This window comes from Montipora foliosa, chromosome 11 (assembly GCF_036669935.1).
Source record: "Montipora foliosa isolate CH-2021 chromosome 11, ASM3666993v2, whole genome shotgun sequence".
NCBI lineage: Eukaryota > Metazoa > Cnidaria > Anthozoa > Scleractinia > Acroporidae > Montipora > Montipora foliosa.
This window is the reverse complement of record NC_090879.1, coordinates 14,282,645-14,306,878: the sequence shown is the minus strand read 5'-3', so window position 1 is coordinate 14,306,878 and position 24,234 is coordinate 14,282,645. Positions and strand designations below refer to the sequence as shown.

Below are 24,234 nucleotides of genomic sequence, written 5' to 3'. Positions count from 1 at the left end.
GCTCGTTTGAGAGAAAAGGAGCATTTATTTCGCTATCGGGTTTAGTTTGAGCGAAATCTCTTACGTTTTGTATGCGCCTTGTGAACATGGGGTACCTGTGGTATAGGGTACCAGTATCACTGTCATCCCTATGCCCTCCCCCTTCCTCCATTCGCACTTCCGTTCTCCGCTGTACTGCTCGGATGCCAAAATGTTAAAACATACAGACATGCTATGGCTATAAGTGGTCTTTACGAAAACTGCCGGACGACAGCGCCAAATGAAGTTTGTGGGTTTGCGAATGTCTGTGGTTACATCAGCAACACAATTTGGTTCATTGTTTTGGTTCCTCAAATATGGAAGAACTGGAAAGGACGTTCGGTTGAGGGTCTGAGTATCTTGTGGGCTTCCGCCAACTTTACAGCCTCTTTGGTCAACTGTTTCTTCGCTTTTTGGACAGAACCCCTTCCAGTTTACAGCAAAATATCGGCTGTATATGTGTCTATTCTTGAGTTCTTCATACTCGTCCAGTTTTGGTTTTACTCCAAGCACTCGGTTCAAATGAAGTTCTTTTACGGTGTGGGCTGCTTTTTGATCTGGATTATTGTGATCACGCTTGAATTGTCAGTAGCAAATGCTGCTCCAGACATTCAATGGATAGCAATTGTGTTGTGGTCTATTGAGTCCTTTCCACAGGTTTGTTGTGTTGAATAGAGTGTATGAGCACTTTTAAAATAGAAAATGGTTCGGACCCAGGAGTTTACATACCTCAGTGGAATTTGATGGCTGGTCTTTCATATATCGGATCCGAAATAATTAATGTCTACAAAACAAAGAAACAAAGCGAACATAAGAATACCTAATTAAAATAACAATGGTTCTTTTGTCCTACCCCACTTTTGCCCGGTATATGAAAGTCTACGCAATTTGATCGTCTGGGTGAGTGTAGTCAACTTGAAGTAACTGACGTTTCGACATTATGAGCGGAAGTCATCTTGTGTGACTCAGAAGTTTTGTTATCTGCTCAGGTTGTGGAAACTTCAGTTACTGCCAACAGTTCTGAGGACTACTTTCACCCAGGCGATCAAATTCCATCAAGGTACAAAACACTTAGTTTGTAAATTCATCATTGCTATCAAATTTGGTAGGAGGAAACTATATATCTTTGTTCTTGCAACAGATTTCGTACATTACACAAATTATTGTTATCCACATCTCAAGAAATTGAATGTAAAGTTCACATAATCATATAGGAAGGAAAAAATGAATTTCCGAAGGATGATTTTCATGTGAGCATTTTCTTCCATTTTGACATTAATCTAACATTTTTTTCAGCTTTCCTTCCATTTTATTTCCACAATGCATAGGAATAGGTAACATGTGGGCCAAGACACCTAAACAATGCACAATAGAACAATGAGCAATCAATAGAAATTGATGATTGGAAAATCAATCCATCAATAGATGGCAATTGATTTAACAGTTAATTAATTGGCATCGATTGGTATCAGCCAATCAATTACTAATCAATAATCACACAAAAGTGGTGGTGACCTTAATGTCCAGTGTCATCAATTGGAGTTCCAAACAAATTCCTGTATCTTGGGCGTGTACCCAGAGCGTATAATAATTATTTTTTAACACAGACTTGCAATGTTTGATGTCAGATTAATTTGTTCACTGATAATTGGTCTTGGAACAAATACAGTGTACTAGGCAGTGTAAGACAGGAGGAGTAAAAAGACCTCACCTACATGCTTCCTGATTGCCGTAAAGGCCTGTTTAAACAGTTTCAACATTTGTTTCAACATGCATTCAACACTTTGTTGAACCACATGTTAGGTGCATTTGAAGTGATATGTCAAAAATGAGTGCGAGTATTTCGTCAGGGGTTCCAAACACTGAGAACAGATGAAAGAACGACGCCTACAGCGTCGTGCTTTCATTGTTTCGAGGTGTTTGGAACCCCTGATGAAGCACGAAGCACGAGTTTTTGACATGACTTGTCAACCTTTTTTTAAACTAAATAGGAGTGTAATGTGATGATCTTTTGTTTTATCAGACAAGTGATAGTAATTTGTAAAGGACATGAATATTCAATATTTGGGTGAGTTTAAAGGTAGAACGTTCAAATAAATTGACACAATAGGTCGTGATGGAGAGAGAGTCAGAATCACGCCTGCCAAAATCGTCTTCCCAAGAAAGTGATTGGGTTAACGAGGCCGTTTCAGTTTCAACTCAATATAAAAATAATTGGGCTGTTAACATTTTTGCTGAATGCCTGAGGTTAATTTTAAGAGAGGTACAAGTGCTGGTTTTAGATGGCGGTGGACTTTTCAAAGACTAAGAACTACACAAGGTTCAAGTCTTGAGTTCAGACATTGCTGAAATGGATGCTCTTTTGCTCAACTGTTGGGTGTCTAAATTCATTTTAATCCTCTGGCCCGGGTTTCTTGAAGCATGGTTAGCGCTAACCAGCATTAAATACCATGGAAACCTATTGGTTTGATACCTCTTAACCAACGGTTAGTGATAACCGGGCTTCGAGTAACCAGCCCTTGGACGCTAATGATAAAAGGTACTGCAAAAGTTTTATGTTGAATATTTGGTAAATTTAAAATGCATTGTGTTCGGGTAGTTTCTTTATTTGTTTTTTTTTCCCCAAGGTTTATTAGCGTAAAGGTTCATTAAAATTCAAGTGTCTTCATCAGTGTTTTGATCAGTTTTTGAACTAACTCGGACGTTTCCTGATCTGTAGTTTCATTGGGTATCAAGACACATGCACCTGACCACAATGGGCACTCCGTTTAAAACTCGTTGAAAGTGTGTTGAATCAAGTTTAAATTGGTTTGAACTTTTATTCAACATTAATTCAACTTTTCATTTGTTCTTGAAAATGTTGAATGGTGTTGAATCCATTTGAACGCTCTGTTCAACAATTGTAGTCAACACATGCATGCATACATCGGGCCACAAAAGTTAATGTGGCGTTACTTTGGCGTTACTAGTTTGTCTGGAGGAGAGAGAGACTGGTTTCTAGTTCTTAGCGTTGGTTCTTTTGTTGGCGCAATGTTGGAATCGTTTGAACGGCTTCCAAACAACTTTGTTTTTGCGTACAACATTTGCGCAACATCCGGTCGACTTTTGTTGAACGAATGTCTGTCAAATGTTGAAATGGTTTAAACGGGCCTTAATACTGCATAGCAGACTTAACTGATTAGAGTGTAATGTCAAGTGCTAAGTGCTACATGGCCAACGTTTGCAAAAAACGTAATCCTTCCTTAATACTGCATAGCTGCACAATAGTTGTCATTCAAACACGCCCAAAAATAGAATGTTAAATGTTTTTGATTGATTGATTCTCATCGATTATCAATGATATTTAATAATCAATGACAATCAATAATCACAAAAACTTGCATGATCGATTGTCCATCGATTTATCGATCGATTAATTTACATCAAATGCTATCGATTGCCATCAATTTCATCGATTGTTCAGGCCCTGAGCAATGCTGAGACTGAATGGAATCTCAGCCAATTTCTCATGTGATGTTATATGCATTGCACCTGAGTCCTGGGGGCTTATTTCTTGTCTCCATGATCTTCGCCACACACTGAAATCAGTGATTCCAAGCAAAAGAGAAGGCTGTCTCCTCCTCTAGAGCCCATTCCTCTACTCCGTAAGAGTCTAAGAAATTAACTCCTCTGCCATTGCTAAGAGAAATTTGATTGGATATCTTCAGTCAGGTTCCGTTACTTGGTATTGCAGAAAGGCTGGCTGCAAAGACTATAATCACAGCCCAACCTTGAGTGTAGGGGAGAGTAAAAAATGTAAAACAAACCAAACAACTTTTTGCCCTTCTATTTAAACTCATGAATGAAGTTGCAATATTTAAGGATGATCCTGGCCTCCTATGCAGATATGCACAAAGACGGCTTCTTTGATAAGCTAGGATGACTCCCAGACCACGTTACTCAGCGCATAGTTGACTAAGGTTTGCTTTAATTTACATTTGAGGTGATACTGAACATGCGTTTGCGGACCACAAGCGGTCAATCCACGTCCTCAGTTGTGCTTAGTTTGATGGTTAAAACCACAGGTTTCCTCTCCAACTATCTTCTGTTGCTGCCTTTGCGATATGTTATCATGACATATTTTTCAAGCACATTAGCTTATGTCAATGGAATTCAGGTAAGGTATCTTTCTTTTTAACCATAATTTACTCTTCTATCAGCACACATCGGATATCAGATGGTAAAATTAATAGCCAACAAGGCATGTAGCCCAGAGTAGGCTGTAACCAGTCCCATATCCAGCAAGTGAGAATGGAATAATAATTGTTTTATTCAATTTTCTGTAAATTCTGATCTCTCGGACACTTGGAAATTAAAGCCAATCAGTTTCTAGCTTGGCAAGACTTGATGCAATCAGTTTCCATATTAGGTGAGACAGTGTATGAGCTGGTAACCGAGATTAAGTGAACCAATCAGAAAGCTGTAATGTTTGCCTTGCTGCCTCACAGATTTTGTAAAACTTGCTAAAAAAACGAAGGAGGCCTGAAAACGTTTGCAGTTCCGTGTTCACATTTTTAGGTTTTTTGTGTGAAACGGATGTCCAGTTGTGACCTGCTTTGTTTGACAGTGAAATTGCAGTCGAGTAAAGGAAAGGAAAGAAACTTTATTTAAGTGTCTAATCTTCTAGCGCTGGAGCACTAATTGGGGACACTGTAGATTGAAATTAACAAGTTAACGCAAATCAAATCAAATTTTGGCGCAAAAAATATGTAGGAAGAGGCAGCAGCCTCGAAACGTATGGCAATTTACATTTTTTCGCGCAATAATGAACAACCATGACTATTACGCCGTGCTCTCACCACTGCGCCATCCCTGCAAGGATTTTCCCCAGGCGAATTTACTACTCTTTAACTTGACGTTTTAATTAGTAAGATTTTTGCTGTTGTTCTAAACTGAAGAGAGAGTTAGTTAAATGTGTTGAACGCGTAGCATCACGGTAGATATAAACGTCGTTGGATTGACTCGTGAACACTGTATCTCTGTCTTCTAAGAGTAGACAACCACAACTTGTTACAATGGGCTTCAGAAAAAAAAAAGTGAATGTCGGTGTGGAGGGGGTAGTGGGTTACGCGTTAAAGCTTTGTGTTGACCAAAACGTAAGTAAATATCAAGAGAAGAAGCTATGCTTTTAGTGGATATGAATGAAACAAGGGGAAAGGGTTCGGTTTTGCTCATGTCTTAAATGAATTAAGAATTAGGTAGCTACATGGATTGAACTGCCAATCAGCAAAACTCGTTCAGATTTAAGCTCCTGTCAATTGTTTTTTACTCTAACCACTCAGGTTATATGGTATCCGAAACCACAACCAAAAAAGACCACAATAATTCACACTGCATATGGAAGCACCGGGAGTTCAAACGAAGAGGCCTTAGAAGCCAACGACTGTGAAGAATTCCTGCTAGCGGGCGATCTTGAAGGATCAGTCGAAGTTGACAGGGCTTCCCTGGAAGAGATGGCCTCCATATGTACATACGTGACACCAACATTCGAGCTTCGCGCCAGATTACGTGACATTCCAATCTATCAATTGTTTTTTGCAGGTTATCTGTGTCTTACGATATTCATTTTTAGCGTGTGCGTGTGTGTTAACACTCGTTCCGCGTGGGGAATTTTCGCGCCACCTGTGGTGATGGTTGTTTTGATTGGCGCGTTTTTGTATCGTAATCACCGAGAGGGTCGCATGCACTTTGCTGATTCCCTACTGGCTTGGTTTGACAGGCTGCTGCCCTGATCAGAACATGTGGTCCACGTGGTTACCACATGAGCGGACATGTGATCGATGAAATCTCCACTAACTGGGTTAGCAATCGGGAAAACCTTAAATAACCACAACCAGGTTTTCTGAGCCCGCGAGACTGAGCACCCCCAGCAAACCATTGTTTATGTTTTAACGAAAACCGCCAGTCAGCAACCTGGTTCTGGTCATTGCTGTCTAAGGTCTTTCTAGCAATTGACCACTTCGGAAAATACCATAATACTCTCTGTTTGTCCCCTCAGATTTTGCATCAGCATTGTTTCCAGTTTCTTTTGAGACTTACTACGAAAATCACCGATCTGTGGAATGGGCGCGAATTACTGAATCACTGGCCCGTCCACTTTCGCTCTTAAATAGTTCAAATTCTTGAGAGGTGTTGTGTTCGACGCTAGTTTTCAGGCCAGGTAACCTTTCTTGCACTCGAAATAACAGCGAGTCCATGGTTGCACTTGAAACTTCTTCGCTGGACAAGAGCAATTTTATCCATTTCCTCTGGGACTCGTGATTTTGAATTTAACGTATCTTTCCATTGTTGTGGTTGTTCCGGTACACCTGGATGGCGAAAGCTGGCTACTGCTCGCACCGTGGGAGAGGAATTTTATCAAAAAGTGTAACTGAAGTGAGCGGGGCAGTCACTCAGTAATTTGGGCCCATTCCACAGATCAGTGGTCTTCGTAGTACATTGGTGCCAAGAAAAAACAAAAACAATGCTTACCCCAAATTTGGGGGTGGGGGACAAACAAAGAGTATTATGGTATTTTCCGAAGTGTCCTATTGTTGACGAGGTTGCTCGAAAGCTCTTAAGACATCACGTGACAATATTTTTTTATGTAATAGGGACAGCAGCACTTCTTGAAAGAAAATCCCTTAACTGGAATGAAAAGTGACATCGTGTAGCTCCGGTTTAAATCAGGAACGGCGGCTGATCTTTCAAAACTGTTAGCCTTTGTGTAACTTTGAAAGGAAAATTGTCGTTTTGAGCTAACCTTTTCAGTTGTTACCCACCAATGAATCATGAAATCATTGTGTTGAGGCATTAAAATGAATAAATAGAAAAGAAAAAATAACCACAAAAACAACAAGATTATAAAGAGAGTACATACATAGGGATATACAAATGCAATTAGTTTTCTAATATATGCTAAAAATATGATCCATATAGAAAACCATGTATCAGTAGGGGAAGCACACTGGCGCAGAATCAATATTGCAGCCGTAAGTAGTGGTCTCGCTGGAAACATATAAATTTAACCTTCATTGAATTGAAATTGAATTATGGTATTGAATATTGCTACAATAGGCTTACCATACCGCTCACAACATTTTACAATGTTGTTTAAAAGAAGATATTATGACTCTAATGTAGCATAGGGAAGAAGATACTAAAGAGTTTAAGAAACGACGATAGCTGCGATAACGAAAACGTCACTTCAAAATATAACTTTGCTCTGTAATAGTGCTTCAAGTATTCCCAGATTATTCCATCATGTAAAAAATATGGGCGATTTATCCTAGAATCGTTGTTGCGGTTGTTGTTTTTAAACTCCCTGTTCAAAGCCAATCAGAGACAAGAGGAGATCTAATTGGGCCTTGATCGTTGTGATTGTCTGGTTTGATTGTCGGCGCTTGTTTTGATTGCTCAGAGTATGCGTCATTGGTTTGGTTTTAGATGTATGACACTCGATTTATGGCTCAGCGTCTGAGAGCTCAAAAGCTTGGGTCTTCGTTGAAAGAATGTCAATTCGGGACCCCACAGAGCTTGTCTTGTTTTGTGAGTTATCATCGTGTGTCTTTAAGGTCTCTTTCATTTTCTGCACTTGCGCGTTCAGCTTTGTCAAAGCTTCTTCTATTTCACATAACTGCTGCTCCAGTGACGAGTTCTGGGTGTGTTTACCTGCTTAGGTGAAAATGGAATGGATAAACATTGGGAACACAGATGGACATTAAGAACACAACAGTGTGAAATCTTCTGTAAAAAAAAAAAAAATGGCAAGCTTCGTCCCAACTGCGTCCTTGGTGCGTAATGAGAAAGGACATTAGAGAACTTAAGCAAGCACGACGACGACGGCTACGAGAACGCCAAAAAACAATTTATAAGAGGATAGTATGCGCACTGTCATTGGTCAATAGCTTTGTTTAGATGAGAGTATGTAAACGCGGCTGTGACATCTCACGAATTTTGATTTGTTGTGTATTGTCAGACGCGCGTTTTTGATTGGTTGAAAGGAAATATGAGCGTGTGTCAAGAAAACCTGTTTCAATCAAAAAGTGAAAAAACCAGCATTTTCCTTCATTTGTTGAATTATCTTTGAGAAATATTTTATAAAAGCAATAGAAAACTTTTTTCCTGTGTTTGCATGGCTTGATATAAACACTCGAGGGGTTGGGAGAATTCGAGACAGTTATGCAAACCCGAGACGAAGTCGAGGGTTTGCAAAACTGTCTCGAATTCTCCCAACCCCTCTCGTGTTTATATCAGGCTATGCAAACGCGGAAAACGTCTTCTATTGCTTAAATAGTTTGCAGTTTTGTTGTAATTTTAGTGTAATTTTAAGTTTTGTGTTTGATTTATTTTAGCCTGTCAATTAGCTGGATTTTCTTTTTGCCCCGATTTTTTTTCGATGCGGACCATTTCTTAACATCCTGTATAGTCTCCAGGGCCCGGTTGTTCGAAAGCCGATTAACTTCATCAAGGATTAGCGTAAACGTTTGTTTCAAGTTTGTAACTTTTTGTGAAAGTTTATTTTGCTTATTCTTGTTTTTCAAGATTGACTTTTTCTAATGGAAGGTTCTGCTGAATATCAGCGTTGAACAGCATTTGGGAGTAGAGAAATAAACTCTTTGGTTAATTTTTAATCTGGGATTAGCGTTAATCGGCTTTTGAACAACCGGGCCCTGACTGCTAGGATTTTTAAATATGTATGTATGTAACGAGAATTGGTTTAACGGAAAGTGCTCTCGGCCCCTGGAGGGGCCAACGGCAAGAAGCAGCGTAGACTGTCAGTCAGCCAAAATATCAAGTTAACTTACGGGACGGCGACTTGAAGAGAGCGAAGTGATTTCGTCGGTACAAGAATTCCCAGCATGCACCACCAACCAAGAAGACTAGAAATATGGCCAGAGAAGCAATCAACAGCTGCTTATTGGCTGGTGAATTGATTGACAGCACACCCACAGTGTCAGTGATCGATTGTAACGGCTGCATAACAAAAGAGACCACACATTAACAATCCAGATTGCTTGGTACAGAGGTACAAAGATATGGTTGACACCACCTTTTGTTGTCAATAGGGAGCTTTAGCAACGACAACGGCGACGGCAACGAGAACGTTACAAATTTGCATATTCAGTGGGCAAAAACAATAGCTTTGAACGCCTTGCACGTGCTTTTTTCATTTTTGTCCATTTCTTTGCCGTCGTCAGCAAAGCAACAACGTGAAATAACCAAGTTTGAGGTGTTATGGAGAACGTCACCACTTGGAGATAAATTCTCATTTTTCTCCCCTAAATTAAGCGCCGCTAGTAACGGTTTCATTCCTGAGGGACTGCCACACCTTTGTCATATTAAAAAGCTTGGAATAGTCGTGAAGTGATCACAATAACGTGAACTTATGTTTTTATATGACGTTCTCGTTGCCGTTCCCGTCGTCGTTGCTAAAGCTCCCTAATGTTCCAGCCACATCTTCATAAGGGAATCTTTGCTGACGTCGATGTTTACATTTTGTTAACACAAGAGTCATCAAGCTTTTTACAAATTGAATTCAAAGATAAAAGACCTTGTTAACCTTAGTTGAATCTCTAGTTTTAAGCATTTTAGCTTTGATAACGAGCCAGTTATTGGTACAAAAACTGATAAGTTCTTGAGTGGCAAAAGCGCTAATGATAATCATACCCTCGTAAATGGTTTGAATGCAGGAGTCATATCATAATTAAGTAAAGTACGATCGTTCGGGTGACTGTAGTCCTGCGAAGGACTTTTTGAGATGACATTGAGTTACGTTTCGGAAGAACGTCGATAGGCCACTTCGGAAAATACCATAATACTCTTTGTTCGTCCCTTTAAATTTTGCACAAGCATTGGTTTTGTTTTCTCTTGGGACCATTGTAAGTCCCAAGAGAAACTGGAAACAATGCTTATGCAAACTTTGAGGGCACAAACAAAGAGTATTATGGTTTTTTGTCTCCCAGATTTGTATACGAATCATCTCTAATGGTGAAATGATACTTAGCAGTGTAAATGTGGTTGTGTGAAGACAAGTCAAAAGGGAAAACAGCTCACTTCCGGTTCGCGTCCGCATCTCAAAAACGCTCGTTCTTGAGCTCCCTAATACTTTTCACGGGGGTAAGTTGCTTGGCAACGGACGAAGGGATGACACAAGGTTGCGGACAGGGTGAAAACATTAGTTGTTAAAGAAGAATTTCAATGAAGCCTCAATTTTCAGCAGGTAAGGGATCAGTAGTTAGTTTTTGCAACCGACAAAAGGACAACGGAGGGTAAGGATTTTTCGGTGCGGATCCCCGCTTGGCTCCCAGCCATACTGGGTAAAATACCTTAACAGGGCTGATATAGTGTTTCATGAGTTTGTCGAGGCGGTGATTCGCACTTGAAAAGTACTTTGCAAGGCAACCCATCTTGCCCGTTAGTTCTGGAAAGCGCTGGTCAATTAATGCGACGCCATATTCCAGTGGGTCGTCTATTTGGAGGGCAACGCGGAAACGATCATTGTCCAGTGCTTGCAGATAATAGTAGGCCTTAAATCGGTCCAGAATAACGCCTTCGACTTCTCCGGCCCTTAAACTGTGGAACATAGTTTTTTCTGTTTGGTATGCTACAAAGTAAAGACGAAATCAGTTGGTCCATAAACATATCGAGAGTAAAGAGGGAAATTGATAAAATGTGATATTGAAAGCTTCAATCCCCGACAAAAAGAGTTGATACTTTCCTGGTTTTCAAACGTTTGTACCATGACTCGAAAACCAGGCCAACCACGCCCCCTTTCCCCACCTCACTTAATTATTTTGGAAGATGCGCAAATGACCCATCCGTTTCTCAACATTGTTATGGGGGAAGGGGGAATCGCAATATTTTGTCCAGGATTGTAGAAGCTTGAAGGAATCGTTTCATATAAAATCAAAGGCATTAAGAAACTCAGCTGGATAAGACAACCAGTTGGTTATTTTTGCAAAGAATGGTGAAGTTGAATTTGTAACGACCGAAGACTAATAACATCTGTTTTCACAACGGGATTTGAACCCGGAACATCATCCTCGTCCCCAGAGCCAGCACTTCTTGGTGCTGACCAAAAGGAAAGCGGGCTCTGGGAAATAGAATGCCGGAATATTTGCTTATAAACCCAGTTCCCGGGCCACTGTAGCACGGCGCCTCCAATCCGACCGAGGAAAGAAAAAGACGAGAAAAGTAAAGGAAACAAAACGGAAGCTGTGACCCAGCACGTTTTCCAAATGAGGATTTAGTAAACATGACCATCGTCTGCCTGGTTGGCTTGCCTGTAACATTCGTGTGCGTCAGCTTCCCGCATGCGCATCAGGGTTCCCTCTTCCCTCCCTGAGAGAGTTTTAATTGTGTACAAATTACCGTGCGGACGCAAGGTTCCCATGTTTATTTGTTGACCTTACTCACTTGTTACATTCGATCCAATATGTCTTGCCTTTTTCTCAGCTTCAGATCCATTTAACACCGCCATCTAAAACAAAGAAAAACATATAGTACAAAAAAGAAAACATGGTCACAGAACTGAGATTTCAACCGCCGACGACAATCTAGGGAATCAAGCTCACTCAGAGACCGGAAAATCGGTAAAATGGAAAAGTTAGCACAAATAGGGGGGGGCCTATATTTAATTTCCCATGCATAAACATGAGCCTACAACTTCAGTATTGGGTGCTATATAAAGGCATTTTCACAGATCAAGCTATTTTTACAGTGTAGGTTTATTGGAGTTGTTTAACTATCTTGTAATAACGTGAGCTTAAATACTTATTGTTGTTTTAGAGCGAGTTTCAATCGAGTGTCGTAAAACCAAAACCAACTAATTACTTTGGCCAATCAAAGAGGGCGGAGACAATCCATTAAACCAATCAAAACTCGAAGTAATTACACGTAGCCGACACAAAGCGCGGGAAAATGTGCACGCGGAAGCCACGATTGGTTTTGGTTTTACTTCTGATTGGTTGAAAAAATGGCGCGGAACTTTGAACCAATCACTGAGGGAAGTAATGAAAAACCAAAGCAATTCGCTGATTACTTTTGACACTCAATTGAAAATTGCTCTAAGCTTACTTATTGAAATAAAATAAATAACTTAACACGTAAATAATTCAACGACTTTTAACTTTCTTATCCAAAGGGTCTAGATTAGCCTTTGCTATCAGCCTGTCTGTGCAAATAGTTGGCGAAGCCGTCCAGGGTCCATCGCCGACTTCTTTAATAGCAATTGAGCTTTTGAAGTATCGACAAAGGCCCTTAACGGTGAAATTGTTGTGATTGTAAATAAAACGGTACTTGTGTTATTAGAGAGTTCTGAAATAAGATTTGGCTTGCACGAGCGACCATTCTCAATCTTATCCAAGACTTGAGATTACCTGGAAAGGTCTGGTTTAATTGTCACTTGTTATATTTCTTCCTTCCCGGCCTCTTTTGTGCAAACTTAAGATATGTAAACACTTCCCGCGTAGATTAGCATTTGATATTTGCGGGATAGTGTAATCTTGTTATTTATAATGATAAAATTAATGGTTAAATAAACTTAATACTTGAAACTTCAACTTGAAAATCAATCAAAAAAATAACTCGGTCTGTAAAATTCACTGCTAATAGACTTCTCGTTTCTTTTTACTTTCACTGGGCTGACGAGTGCGGGAAAAGAAACCTCTGCCATGGGTCCAAACTCATTGTGTTGAGTATGCGCGGCAGTTACTTAGCGACCGAATCCTCACGTGATGTTTCACGTCGTGTGGGCTCACTTAACAACAGCGGAAGTACTGTAAAGGAATGCGCGAGACACAGCGGGCTCAAGTCACAATCAGCAAACATATCATGGGGCATGCGGTTTGAGGAGTGCCGTCCTGTGTTTTCATCAGCACAGCGAACGCAAACGAAAAGAGATCTCTGTTAGCAGGCAATCTGTAAAAAAGCTGTTCCACAAATACAATGAAATTGTACACCCCTAGTCGGGGGCTCCTGACATAAATGAAAGTGGTCCCGCATCCCGCGTCCCGAACTTTCCCCCACTTACACCAGCCCTAACCACCCTCTTGATAATGAGTTGACCCAGGTCTAGAAATCGCGCCACCATAGCATTGACCCTTGCCATAAAAAGGGCCAAATACTTGACCAGAGTGTATTAATTAACCGTTTATATCCTAAGCCACATATACTCTCTATGTTATGTTTCAAGTACTTGAAGTACAGAAATGGTAAAGTTGTGCGCGACATTTTTGCATCAAAGAGGATTTTTAAAAAGGTGGCAATTTTAGTCACCAACGGCCAACGTTCGTTATGTGCGTTTTGCGGATTCTCTAAGAGGAAAGCACTCATTTTACCACAGTTCAGGCAAAGACAGAGTGAGATCGATGACTTACATGTTTTCCTTGCGTGTTCCCACAGTTTGAACCCACAGAAGACACCGTGATAGCGCTTGTCACCGCGGCGGTAAAAATGGCGATAAGACAAACCCCAGTTAGCATCCATAATATACTAAATATACGGCCATAGATTGTCTGAGGGACTTTATCACCGTATCTGAAACAGTACAGTCACATGTTTATCAAGTGTAACCAGGATCATCTTAGGCAGCAGTTCAATGAAACATTGAAATCTTGTTGTCGGTTTTGACGCCACTTCGTCACATAGATGGTAACACCCCTTCCAAGGAATATTGTATCCCTGTCGAACAATGTCCCTGGGGGAAAGGAATCGGGAATTTCACTCAGCGTAAACGTGAAAACAAAACTAAAATTAAACGGAATTTTTCAATCGTAACAAAATTCGTATCGTCGCAAACAAAATTTACCCAACAGTTGTCATGGTAACGAGTGCCCACCAGAATCCCTCCGAGGAACCTCTTGCAAACGTCGACTGGAATTCTTTCCTGTTATTCCTTTGTTCCTGCAAGGAGAAACCCAAAGGGCTCAATGTTTTTACAATCGATATTTAAAAAAATGTCATTCTATGACACATTGAAATGCCTAGATAAACTTGAACTCCTGCTCACGAAGCAATTTTTCGAACAAAAACAAAATCAAGTGATAGTGAACAAAATCAGAAAATGACAATGCGTATCACCTTACATAACGTTAAGTGTAGTTTTTACTGAGGATGACGTCATATGTTACGCTGGATTAATTAACAGGTGTGACACAACCTGGCAACTCGCGAGCATAAAACGGAAGAAAAAGACGTAAATGCAGGCGTTGATAAAAAATTAACAGTGATTGTATCATGTGGATTAAACAATAGCCGTTTTTCTTTTCTGAGGGAAAGTTGTAGACTAGTTGCTTGAGTAGTTGCTTGAAAGGACAACTGACAAACCAGAGTCCTTGACAGGATGCGGACATACGACGTCCGGTTAGCTGCTCTACCCATTTAAGGACAGTGCCTACCAATTCAAAGATATTTTTGCGCAGTTTACTGAATATGCGGGAAAAGCAGAGCTTAACAAGTGTTATTGAAATCCAAAAAGAAAATTGGGGGTAAGTACGCATTTTTCGAAAATAATTAATCAACAATATTTGTAAAGAGTTTTAAAATACAAAGCAATGTATGGCGTTCTTTTCCAAATTGAAGCTCAATTATCTCTAACAAATGCGTGGTTACCCCCAATTTTCTTTTTGGACACCAAGATCACTTGCTAAGTTCTGCTTTCTCTGCATAGTTTTGAACCGCGCAAAAATATCCCTGTATTAATAAGCACCAGTAATAAGAAATCCGAGTATCTCGATATGCGCAGTACGTATGCACAATAACAATAGTAGGCACCGTCCTTAAGCTACTAGAACGCCTAGGCAGACCGTTCAGTCCAGCTTGTAGATAACTAGCCTATCATCTCTTCCATGGGCGCATTACACCGTGAAACATTGGCGGTTTGCAACCAATCTCTAGAGACACACGTAGATAACAATGATGTAATGTGCAATTATTACCGGTGGCCGAACAAGAGGAGCTAATGAGAGATCGTTTGTTTTCGTCCACCAACATGGAGGCGATGACGTAACGTGAAACTATCTATTCCTGGTTTTCACTCACGTGATCAATCATCCATGTTTTTCAACGAAACTGAAAAGGAAGCGTTTGCATAATATTAGAGTTAAATTCCCGGAGAATTTGGTCGGGGCACCAAAATGGCCACCTTTTCTTTGTTTAGGGGCACCAACATGGCGGTCGTGACGTCATGTGAAAACCGAGAATAGTTGCAAAGAGAATGTTGTAGTTGGTCTCTTGGGTCAGTCGAGAGTGCTACCCAGCCATAAATAAGGAGCTTACGAAAGCACGATGACGACGCCAACGAGTACGTCGTCTAAAAATATTATTTCCCGTTATTGTAGTAACTTCGTTATAACCCGAAGTAGTTCGGAATGGAAGGTGTGTATTAACATTGCAGGAATAAAATTGGCACGAATTGTGTGGTTGTTTGGGGAGAAAGTTTAAAAAGTTTCGTCATGCTCTCACGTCCTCTACACAACCTGAAATTTGGTGAATTCACGTCGTTGTCAGGACGAGGACGGCAATGAAATGTACCAAAATGAAAAATGCACGTGCAGGGCGTGCAGAGCTTTTGTTCTTGTGCGTTAGAGCTATTGTTTTGTGGCGTTCTCGCAGCCGTCGTCGTAGTACCCCACCCAGACCGTGCCGCATTCTGCCGACTGAGGTTGGCACAGGCCTGCTAAAACAGTGGTCGAAAAAAGCTTCTGCAAGCTAGGTAAGAAGTGACCCTTACCTTTTCACGGTTAGGTTGCGGGCGCCAAAGGACAGTACAATAAAAGCCGGGCTGTCTTTTTTCATTAAAGAGATGCGAGAGTAAGGTTTAACAACATTTCTTACCGGAAGTGCGATTTAAAGTCACTTCACCTCCTCTTTGTACTATTTACACGGTACGATTTTTGTCGTATACATGACTTACGATTATAGCAGCGTTTTAAAACCATGTTTTAAAATGCTACGACATTTTTTTGAACGCACACGACAATCGTCAACGAGTTGTAGGCCTGTCGTAAGCTTGTCAAACAACACTCACCAATGCCCAAATTGTGATACCGGAAATGCCTGCAAGAAGAAGCATAACAACGCAAATCGGCCAAGCTGAAAGGATGGTGTTTGTAGTTAGCTTCTGTATTCTGTTCTTACAAACGTCGTAATCAATCAACACAGCAAGACCGGGCGACTTTAACACTGTGATTAATGTGATATTCTCGTTGTGTGAGTCTGCCATTATGTCCGTTAACGACGACGAAAGGGAAGGATTTACTGGAAGAGCAATGTCTGCTGTTTCATTTACAATGGACCACCAAAGATCATCCTGCGAAGAAACTCCTCTCCAGACTGTATTTGTTGCGTTGCAATTGTAGCGTTTGAAACAGTGACTCAAACCGTCTTTCACGAGATCGCAGAGCAAACCACAGCGACCTCTTATGTTGTTGTTCTTGTTCTGAAAAGGAGGCTCGTCCCGGAAGAACACTTTCAAGTCAGAGTTCGCTTTTGGACAAACTGGGGTATTTGAGCTGCCACTAGGTGTGGAATGTCCTGAAATATGTAGCATTATCATCCACGCCGAAATCGAGACCCTTAACATTTTGACGGGGTGCGTTTGCGTCAAACGGAAAGTCTTCCTCCCCTTCGTCACCCCGGGTAGCACTAAAATCCGGAACCCGGAATCCAGAAACCTGAAACCGGAAACCAGAGACAATTCGCAAGAATTAGAACAACTTACCCACTTTTCCTTGTACGCGCTCTGCTATAATCCGCGCACTCAAGTATTTAACTCTGAGAAAATGTAAACTGTAAAATGGATCTGACCTTGTTATTCTCAATTGAGAATGGTGATGGTATCATCAAGCTAAGGCAGTTTAAATTGCAATAAAGGAAACTTAAAACTTGTTTAATTTCTTTAACTTGTTTTTCGCACCTGGCTTTTTGGGTACAAAATGCCTCTTTTTAATTATGGAGCAAGGCGCCTGGAGAATGTGTTGCGTAAGGGATGGAGCGCGACTGAAGCTGTTGATTCAGGACGAACATACAGTAATATGAAAAATTCCCTTTGTTAATCGAAGTTCTTTCGAAATGTCCCACTAGTATTGAATAGGGAAGCAAGCGAGTTTTGAAAATTCTGCCGAAAGGCAGATAAATATTGCGCTTTAAGGTCGACAACTGTTGATATGATCGGCTTGGGCTAGAAGGTTTTTCCGCCGTGTTTTCCCAGTTTGAACATACCGTGGGCATCAGAATGATGTAATTTCACATGATCCCCGAAATGCCCAAAATGTAACAACGAAACAGTGCAATAACCACTTAACTGTGACTGTTGAACAACGTAAAAGAAAGACAGCAAAAACAATGAGAAGCAGGATGGACTCAAATGAACAAGATTACGGAGGCGGCCCGACCGTTTTTCAAGTTTATGGCAAATCGCCTGGATAAAGGTCGTTTTTGCTCACATGTGTGTGATGTAACGATAATTTTATCAATAAAGGAATTCCACGTTACCATTTTCGAGTTTTAAACTCGCGATTAACTAAAGATTTCCCCTTAATAACATGACATAGCCCATTTTGAAGGCTTGGGTAGAACATAATCAATTGGAGGAAAGACGGTAAAACATATCTTTGTTTATTTGATAAATTTCAGACATTATTACTTTTACGTAAAGTTGACTATATACAATAAACAAATTTCCATTTTGATTATTCGTTTACTTGATGTCTCCTTTGAGACGGGGCTTTACACTTAGAATAATTAAGCAACAGACCACAAGTTTCTATGGTTTATAGGCTGATAAACCACGCGGGATGTTGGTAGAACACGAAATCAAGGAAATCACTATCCAGCGCATAAACACCAGCAAAACCAATTGAGTTATCCAGTGTGGATAAGTTGTTGTAAGCTCTCGAATTGTGGATAATTCCGGATTCCGGATTCCGGATTCCACTTTCCAGATTTTAGTGCTGCCACGTCACGCCACTTGCACAACACCTTACATGACGTTGAAGTACTTGGGCAAGATGGCAGTCATTCAAGGGACGCTTTTCCACAAATCCGCGTTGAACTGAAGATATGAGCTCAAAAAAAATATCTCCTCGGGTCTGGTGTGCATTGGTTGTTGCCCAGCTGGGTTTTGGAGCGTATGGTGTGATAGTTACCATTTTTGCAAAGAATAGCAAAACTGATCCTCTTGTGTTTTGTTTACTCCGCGATGCTGGAGCCTTTCCTGTCATGTTGATCGTGGCTTTCTTCTTAGAAGGCAAAGTGAGCTTTCCTTCGCTCAGGTAAATTACAACACCTCACCTCTTGTTTCTATAAATCCAGCCGGCAACAAATTAATTGAAGAAAAATACGATTTTCTCTATGGCAAACATGTTTCGTCATGATCAGGGGCACCCAACGATCCATTTTTTTCAAAATTCATCAAAATATATATTATGGCCATAAAATAAACCAAAAAGTTAGCGTTTTTGGAGTAATTCTCTAACTGCTGGGAAATTTTTATCTGTTCCACACTCCCAGCAGAAACAGACCAGAAATTCCGTTTGCCAGCAGGGCCGGGCGGAAGTTTCCTAGCCAGCAAGCAAAACAACAACATTTGAATGTATCGTACGCCACAATGATAGTGGCAACCTGTAGGCCTCGGATTTCCCCTTCAGTTGGGGGAGAGAAGGGCCAAAGCGAAGGGTACATTGACTACAAATAGCCCTAACAACAAAAATATTTCTCCCAGGAGGGTGGGAGCGCAAGCAGATTGAAAACCTGCGCAGGCCTGCCCCTGTTTCGTTCTTCAGTACGAATAACAGTAGCGTATGGTTGGAATTGGAATGTGTTAGTAGCATGAAATAATATTGTTATTCATTGGCTAGTTGGTGTTGGCTTTTATGAGTGACATGCGGCCATAACAGCAGAAGTGCTCTACAAACTTGTTGTTTTTTACTTTAGTATCTCATTAGAAAAGGGTGTTGTAGCAGCTCTCGTATCTTGCAATTGGCTCACTATCCTAGCCAAAAACAAAAAAATTAAACAATTTAAACAACGACTTAGACCACTGGTGCCCCAAGCTCAGTGTGAAGGAAAGCCAACAAAAATTTAAGGATTTGTATGGGAATCCTGATAAAAGACTTGAGAAGATAATCATACGAAAATATTCTCAATTAAAAAGCCTGACCTTATTGCCATTGTGGGTCGCTTCCTTCAAGTGAGGTTTTTTTTCCCAGACTCGATGCAATTTGAGCCATTTTCAATTCCTCAGTTGTCAACGGTGATTATCAAATACCAAGGCTGCACACTAAATTCTCGAAAGCCCAGCAAATTGAGTCAAACATTCCTGGATAAAATGTTTCCATGGTTACAATTCCCCATTGGAATCAATTGACAAAGATTAAAGTTTCATTTCAACCCACCAACAAAGAAATAGCAGCTATGTGAGCAACCTCAGGCATTAGTTTGTCCACTTGGTCGAAACCAAAAACATTTTCGGAAGGTGGGCTTCTGAGCGATGTTAGACGATTGAACTTTGTAATGACAAATTTTTTTATCCCCCTGGGTCCCGACATGACTGCATTGTCTCGCTCGTCCAAGCACAGTCATGCCCCCTTTGAGTTGACAAACTTCAAAAACACATTGAAAAAAATGTGGCGTTGAAAAGCTACGGTCTAGGACCCCAGTTAGAGCACAGTTTGTTAAAGTGGGCAGGGTTACAAAGCTGGCTACTAAGTTCAACCGTCTAACATTGCTGAGAAATCCACCTCCTGCAAATGTTTTGGGTTCCAATCGAGTGGACAAACTATTAATAATAAAAATAAATAAATGTCTCGCTAGTCGTCGTCACAAAGTACAGCAACAACATGGCTCAACAAGGTCGAACTGAAAGCATACTGTGGCGCCTCTGGCAGCTGCTATATGGTCCATGTATGACCTTGGAGCACAGCTAATACAGCCAGCTCGAATTAGCTGTATGCTGGTTTTTGGTTAGGGAGGAAAACTGGGGAACCCGGAGAAAAACCCTCAAAGCAGAGAAGAGAACCAACACTAATTCAACCCACTTATGGTGTCAGGTCCGGGAATCAAACCTGGGCCACATTGGTGGGAGCCGAGTGCTCTCACCACTGCGCCAACTCTGCTTCCCTTGCTTTGTTGGTGGGTTGAAATGAATTGTCAATTTTACAATGACTGCAAAATTCTTGGCTAATTTTTATTGTCAATAAGCGGACAGACACATAAATTTATAATTTATGCGATAATGACGCGATATTGCTCAAGTCAGATTGAGGTTTCTCACGTTTTTGTCCCGCATTCTTCTCTTGTTTTGACTTAATTTTGATCCCTCTGCCTTATCTTGTAATTGTAAAAAACAAATTGATGTCAGTTTTTCATGCATCTGTCCTGTTATTGACAATGAATTTCGTCATAACATTGTCAAAGTAGTCTGCAGATCCACTCGGCTATGGCCTCGTGGATCCACAGCTACTTTGACAATGTTATGACGCAATTCATGATCAATAACAGGACAGACGCATGAAAAACTGACGTCAATTTGTTAATTGATTCTGATGTGGAAATGTATTCCGTGGGAACATTTTATCCAGGAATGTTTGACTCAATTTTCTGGGCTCTCGAGAATTTAGTGTGCAGCCTTGGGATTTTATGATAACCGTTGACAACTGAGGAATTGAAAATGGCTCAAATTAATTGCATCCAATCTGGAAAAAAAAAACACACTGGAAGGAAAGACCCACGATGGCAATAAGGTTAGTCTTTTCAATTGAGAATATTTTTTATATAATTATTAAGTCTTTTATTGGGATTCCCATACAAATCGTTGTATTTTTGTCGGCTTTCCCTCACACTGGGCTTGGGGCACCAGTGCTTAGAAAACAATAGAAGCTGCTTACAATACCAAACAATGGCAGGTACAAGAGCTGCTACAATGCTGTTAGAAAATCATTTAAATATAAACCACAATTGTGTTAAATTGGAAATTATTTGGGCATCATAAGTAAACCATTGCCTGGGCAGGGGTTTCATACCCCACAAGATTGTAGCTTCAATTTTCATTGTGTTTAAATGAAGGTTGTTATCTAATTATCTATCTATCTATCTATCTATCTATCTATCTATCTATCTATCTATCTATCTATCTATCTATCTATCTATCTATCTATGCAGAAGCTGGCCACTAGTGCGATACTGGCGTCTGTTTGTGAGAAATTTTCCTCTCGCTTCCATTCACTCAGCCTTGATTTTCACTCAAACCTTGTAAAAGATAAGAGTGACCGCTGCTCACGTTGATAAGTGCAGGCATCTACTTCAAAAGTTATTAAAACACATGACTGTCTGGGGAACGAAATTCAATGATTTGTCTTACTTTTTTTATTTGGTTCTCTTGTAGGAGTGTGCCCTTGTTTATGGTTCTCGGTGCAACGGGTATGTTTAGTGGACAGCTTCTCTACCTCTTAGGCGTTTACTTGACAAGTGCAAATATGGCCTCTATGTTTCAACCTTCTGTCCCTGTGTGGAGTGCATTTGTGGCAATGTTATCAGGCGTTGAACCACTGCCAATTTTAACTAAATCTCATGGCTTGGCCAAAGTTCTCGGTATTGCTGTTGCAATTACTGGAGCAGTGGCAATGACTCTAGGAAAGCTGGGAAGTGATGACAACCCCAGTGATGAATCATGGCTTGTTAATGGTTCATCTGTAGGAAGTCAGTTTTTAGGGTGTATTTGTCTTCTTGGACAATCTGCAAGCACTGCTGTGTACTATGTCATTCAAAAAAAGTATGTATTCAGTCATGCACATTCAGCGTGGAAAAATCAACCTATGGCCGTCACAGCGTGGAGTTATTTTTTTGGTGCAATCTTTATGGCCCTTTCCTGTCTCCCTTATGTCAACCAGCCGCAAAAGTTCACAAGTTTCTCCAAAGAGTTGTTTTTCTGCTTATTGTACGCCATTTTCATCACGTCATCGTTGTGTTACTTGCTCCTTTCATGGTGTAACATGCATGCACCTTCAACTATTGTCACTGCCTCGTGGCCTCTGCAGTCGTTGTTCTGTGCTATTCTCTCCCTTTTATTCCTACACAAATCACTGCAGTGGTTGGAGTTCTTTGGAGGTGCCTTCATTGTAAGTGGTCTCGCTGGAGTTCTATGGTCAAACCATGCAGAAGAACAGGAAAAGAATATGCAACATAACCAGAAAAGTACTCCTGCAAAAACTTCGCCTCTTAAACAAGACTGGAATTTCAAGGAAGCTCTTTTAGAGGGTTATGTGGTTGTTCCGCAAGGTGGTGATGAATAGCTGAATTCCAGTATGCAAAGATGGAGCAATAACCAATAATTAAATGAGTAAAATTACTTACTCATAGAATACTGCTTTGCATCTTCGTGCTTGAAACAAAACAAACTGTTGAAAAGCATAACAAGGCTTGGAGCAATCTGTAGTACATAGATGTCTTTGTGCAAATCATTCAAAGAAGTGACTCGTTGCAAAGAGAAATAGCTTTATAAGGGAAGATTAAATGAGTCGCGGAAAAAATTGATCATTGCAAGTGGCTGCAGGTGGGGAGTTTTCTCAGATTTGCACCAGGGGATGATTTCACCAAAGTATACCCTGCCAACAACCAGTAAAAACACTGTTAAATACTGTTCATTGCCGTTTTAGCGGAAAAACCACTTCATCAATGACGAACCCCTTCCTTGATATTTATGTAATGTTGTAGAAAATACTACCAATCAAATGCAAGAATCTGTTGTATATTCGTCGCTATTTCACCCAGCTAACCATACATGCAACCCGTTGAGTTTGTCATGTTACATGATTCAACCAAAATTTTAAGAACATGCAAAGAAAATACCGAGGCTTAGAGTCGGTGAAGAACGTCTTTATTGTGCTCACTTGTTTTTTTGTTTTTGTGAATAGTGTAAAAAAAATGGACAAGAAATTTAATACTGTATTCTAACAGGACAATTAAGGTAATTCCTTTGAAATTCTTCTACTATCAAACTTTTTTGGAAACTTGGCATAATTAACATTCATGATATGAACATTAAAAAAATGCAATAAAAAAATGGGGTCACCGTGCTTGTTTACGCGTCAGCAGGCTCTTAAAATGGGGTATTTTTACTGTTTGCGCGTTAAAAATTCGAATCACCTTCATACAGAATTAAGTCTTCGTTACTTGAAAGATACAAAATTTTATTTTGAAAATAAAGCTTCTTTTATTCACATAGGCAGTATTGCTTCATCTGCGCCGACTTTGATTCCCTGGTTGTGGGAATAGTGCACTTTTTGGGACAGTTCCGTTGTTAGCTGGAAGTCCTCGCCTTGGGTAAAATTCACCCAGTGCGGAACTGTTTTGAAAAAAAATTCATGTTCTACTATCAAACTTTTTTTCGTCTTCAAATATGTTCTTTATTAGAGTGTTCTTAGCAAATACCTGGAAAAAAATTCGGGGGTCACCCTGCTCGTTTGAGAGAAAAAGAGCATTTATTTCGCTATCGCGCTTAGTTTGAGGGAAATCTCTTACGTTTTGTACGCGCACGTGCTCATGAGCGCGCGCTAATGACGCGAAAATCGTGCGCAGTAGGGATGCGCAATGCAATACCAAGGAATTACCTTAACTCAGATACTTTAGGGACGTTTTTTGACATTATCACATACGGGGCAAAATTACTGAATGCTGATTGGCTGAGAAGGAGGGCATTTTTCCTTGATTACGAGGGCACTTTAGGTACTCAAGAGGTCATGATTACTTGATCCTGATTGGTTAACAATTACTTATCCAGAGCAAGCGAAGTTACAAGAGAATCTTCCAGATGAAACTACTTTTTGTCCACATATAAAATACAATTTAAGCGCTATTTCTGTTGACAGCAACGAGTTATATTGAATTGACCTTTAACCGAATGGGAGCGTGGGTAGTGGTATACCAGTATAACTGAATAGAGTGTAATGTGAAGTGCTAGATTTCAATCCCATATGAACCATGTGAGCGTTAGCCCCACTGATGGAAATGGGCCCACACAAGGACAGAGAAAAACTCCGACCAGGGTGGGAATTGAATCCACGACCTTCGGGTTAGATCCCCGCCGCTCTACCGACTGAGCTACAAGGTCAGACGGGAGCAGGCCGTGGGAACTGAAGATGCATCTTGACTAACTTCAAAGAAAGTGATATAACGGATACCCGTATTTAAGCTGCAATA

The 24,234-nt window shown here is 40.5% G+C and overlaps 3 protein-coding genes across 3 annotated transcripts; 2 read left to right on the top strand and 1 right to left on the bottom strand.

Moving 5' to 3' along the window:
- Positions 1-146: 146 nt before the first annotated feature.
- Positions 147-5,795, top strand: LOC137975699 (uncharacterized). The gene is made up of 3 exons (XM_068822854.1): positions 147-675; positions 4,001-4,174; positions 5,340-5,795. Exons 1-3 carry the CDS (start codon positions 214-216, stop codon positions 5,787-5,789), a joined length of 1,086 nt encoding a protein of 361 aa, XP_068678955.1. The 5' UTR covers positions 147-213; the 3' UTR covers positions 5,790-5,795.
- A 1,701-nt stretch (positions 5,796-7,496) lies between these two features.
- LOC137975698 (uncharacterized) lies at positions 7,497-16,664 on the bottom strand. Its single transcript, XM_068822853.1, has 7 exons — positions 16,067-16,664; positions 13,847-13,941; positions 13,416-13,575; positions 11,455-11,518; positions 10,365-10,642; positions 8,844-9,012; positions 7,497-7,707 (listed from the first exon to the last, which is right to left on the bottom strand). The coding sequence occupies exons 1-7, from the start codon at positions 16,619-16,621 to the stop codon at positions 7,499-7,501; spliced, it is 1,530 nt and encodes a 509-aa protein (XP_068678954.1). The 5' UTR covers positions 16,622-16,664; the 3' UTR covers positions 7,497-7,498.
- A 1,357-nt stretch (positions 16,665-18,021) lies between these two features.
- Positions 18,022-23,253, top strand: LOC137975139 (uncharacterized). The gene is made up of 2 exons (XM_068822215.1): positions 18,022-18,311; positions 21,422-23,253. Exons 1-2 carry the CDS (start codon positions 18,100-18,102, stop codon positions 22,326-22,328), a joined length of 1,119 nt encoding a protein of 372 aa, XP_068678316.1. The 5' UTR covers positions 18,022-18,099; the 3' UTR covers positions 22,329-23,253.
- Positions 23,254-24,234: the final 981 nt, after the last annotated feature.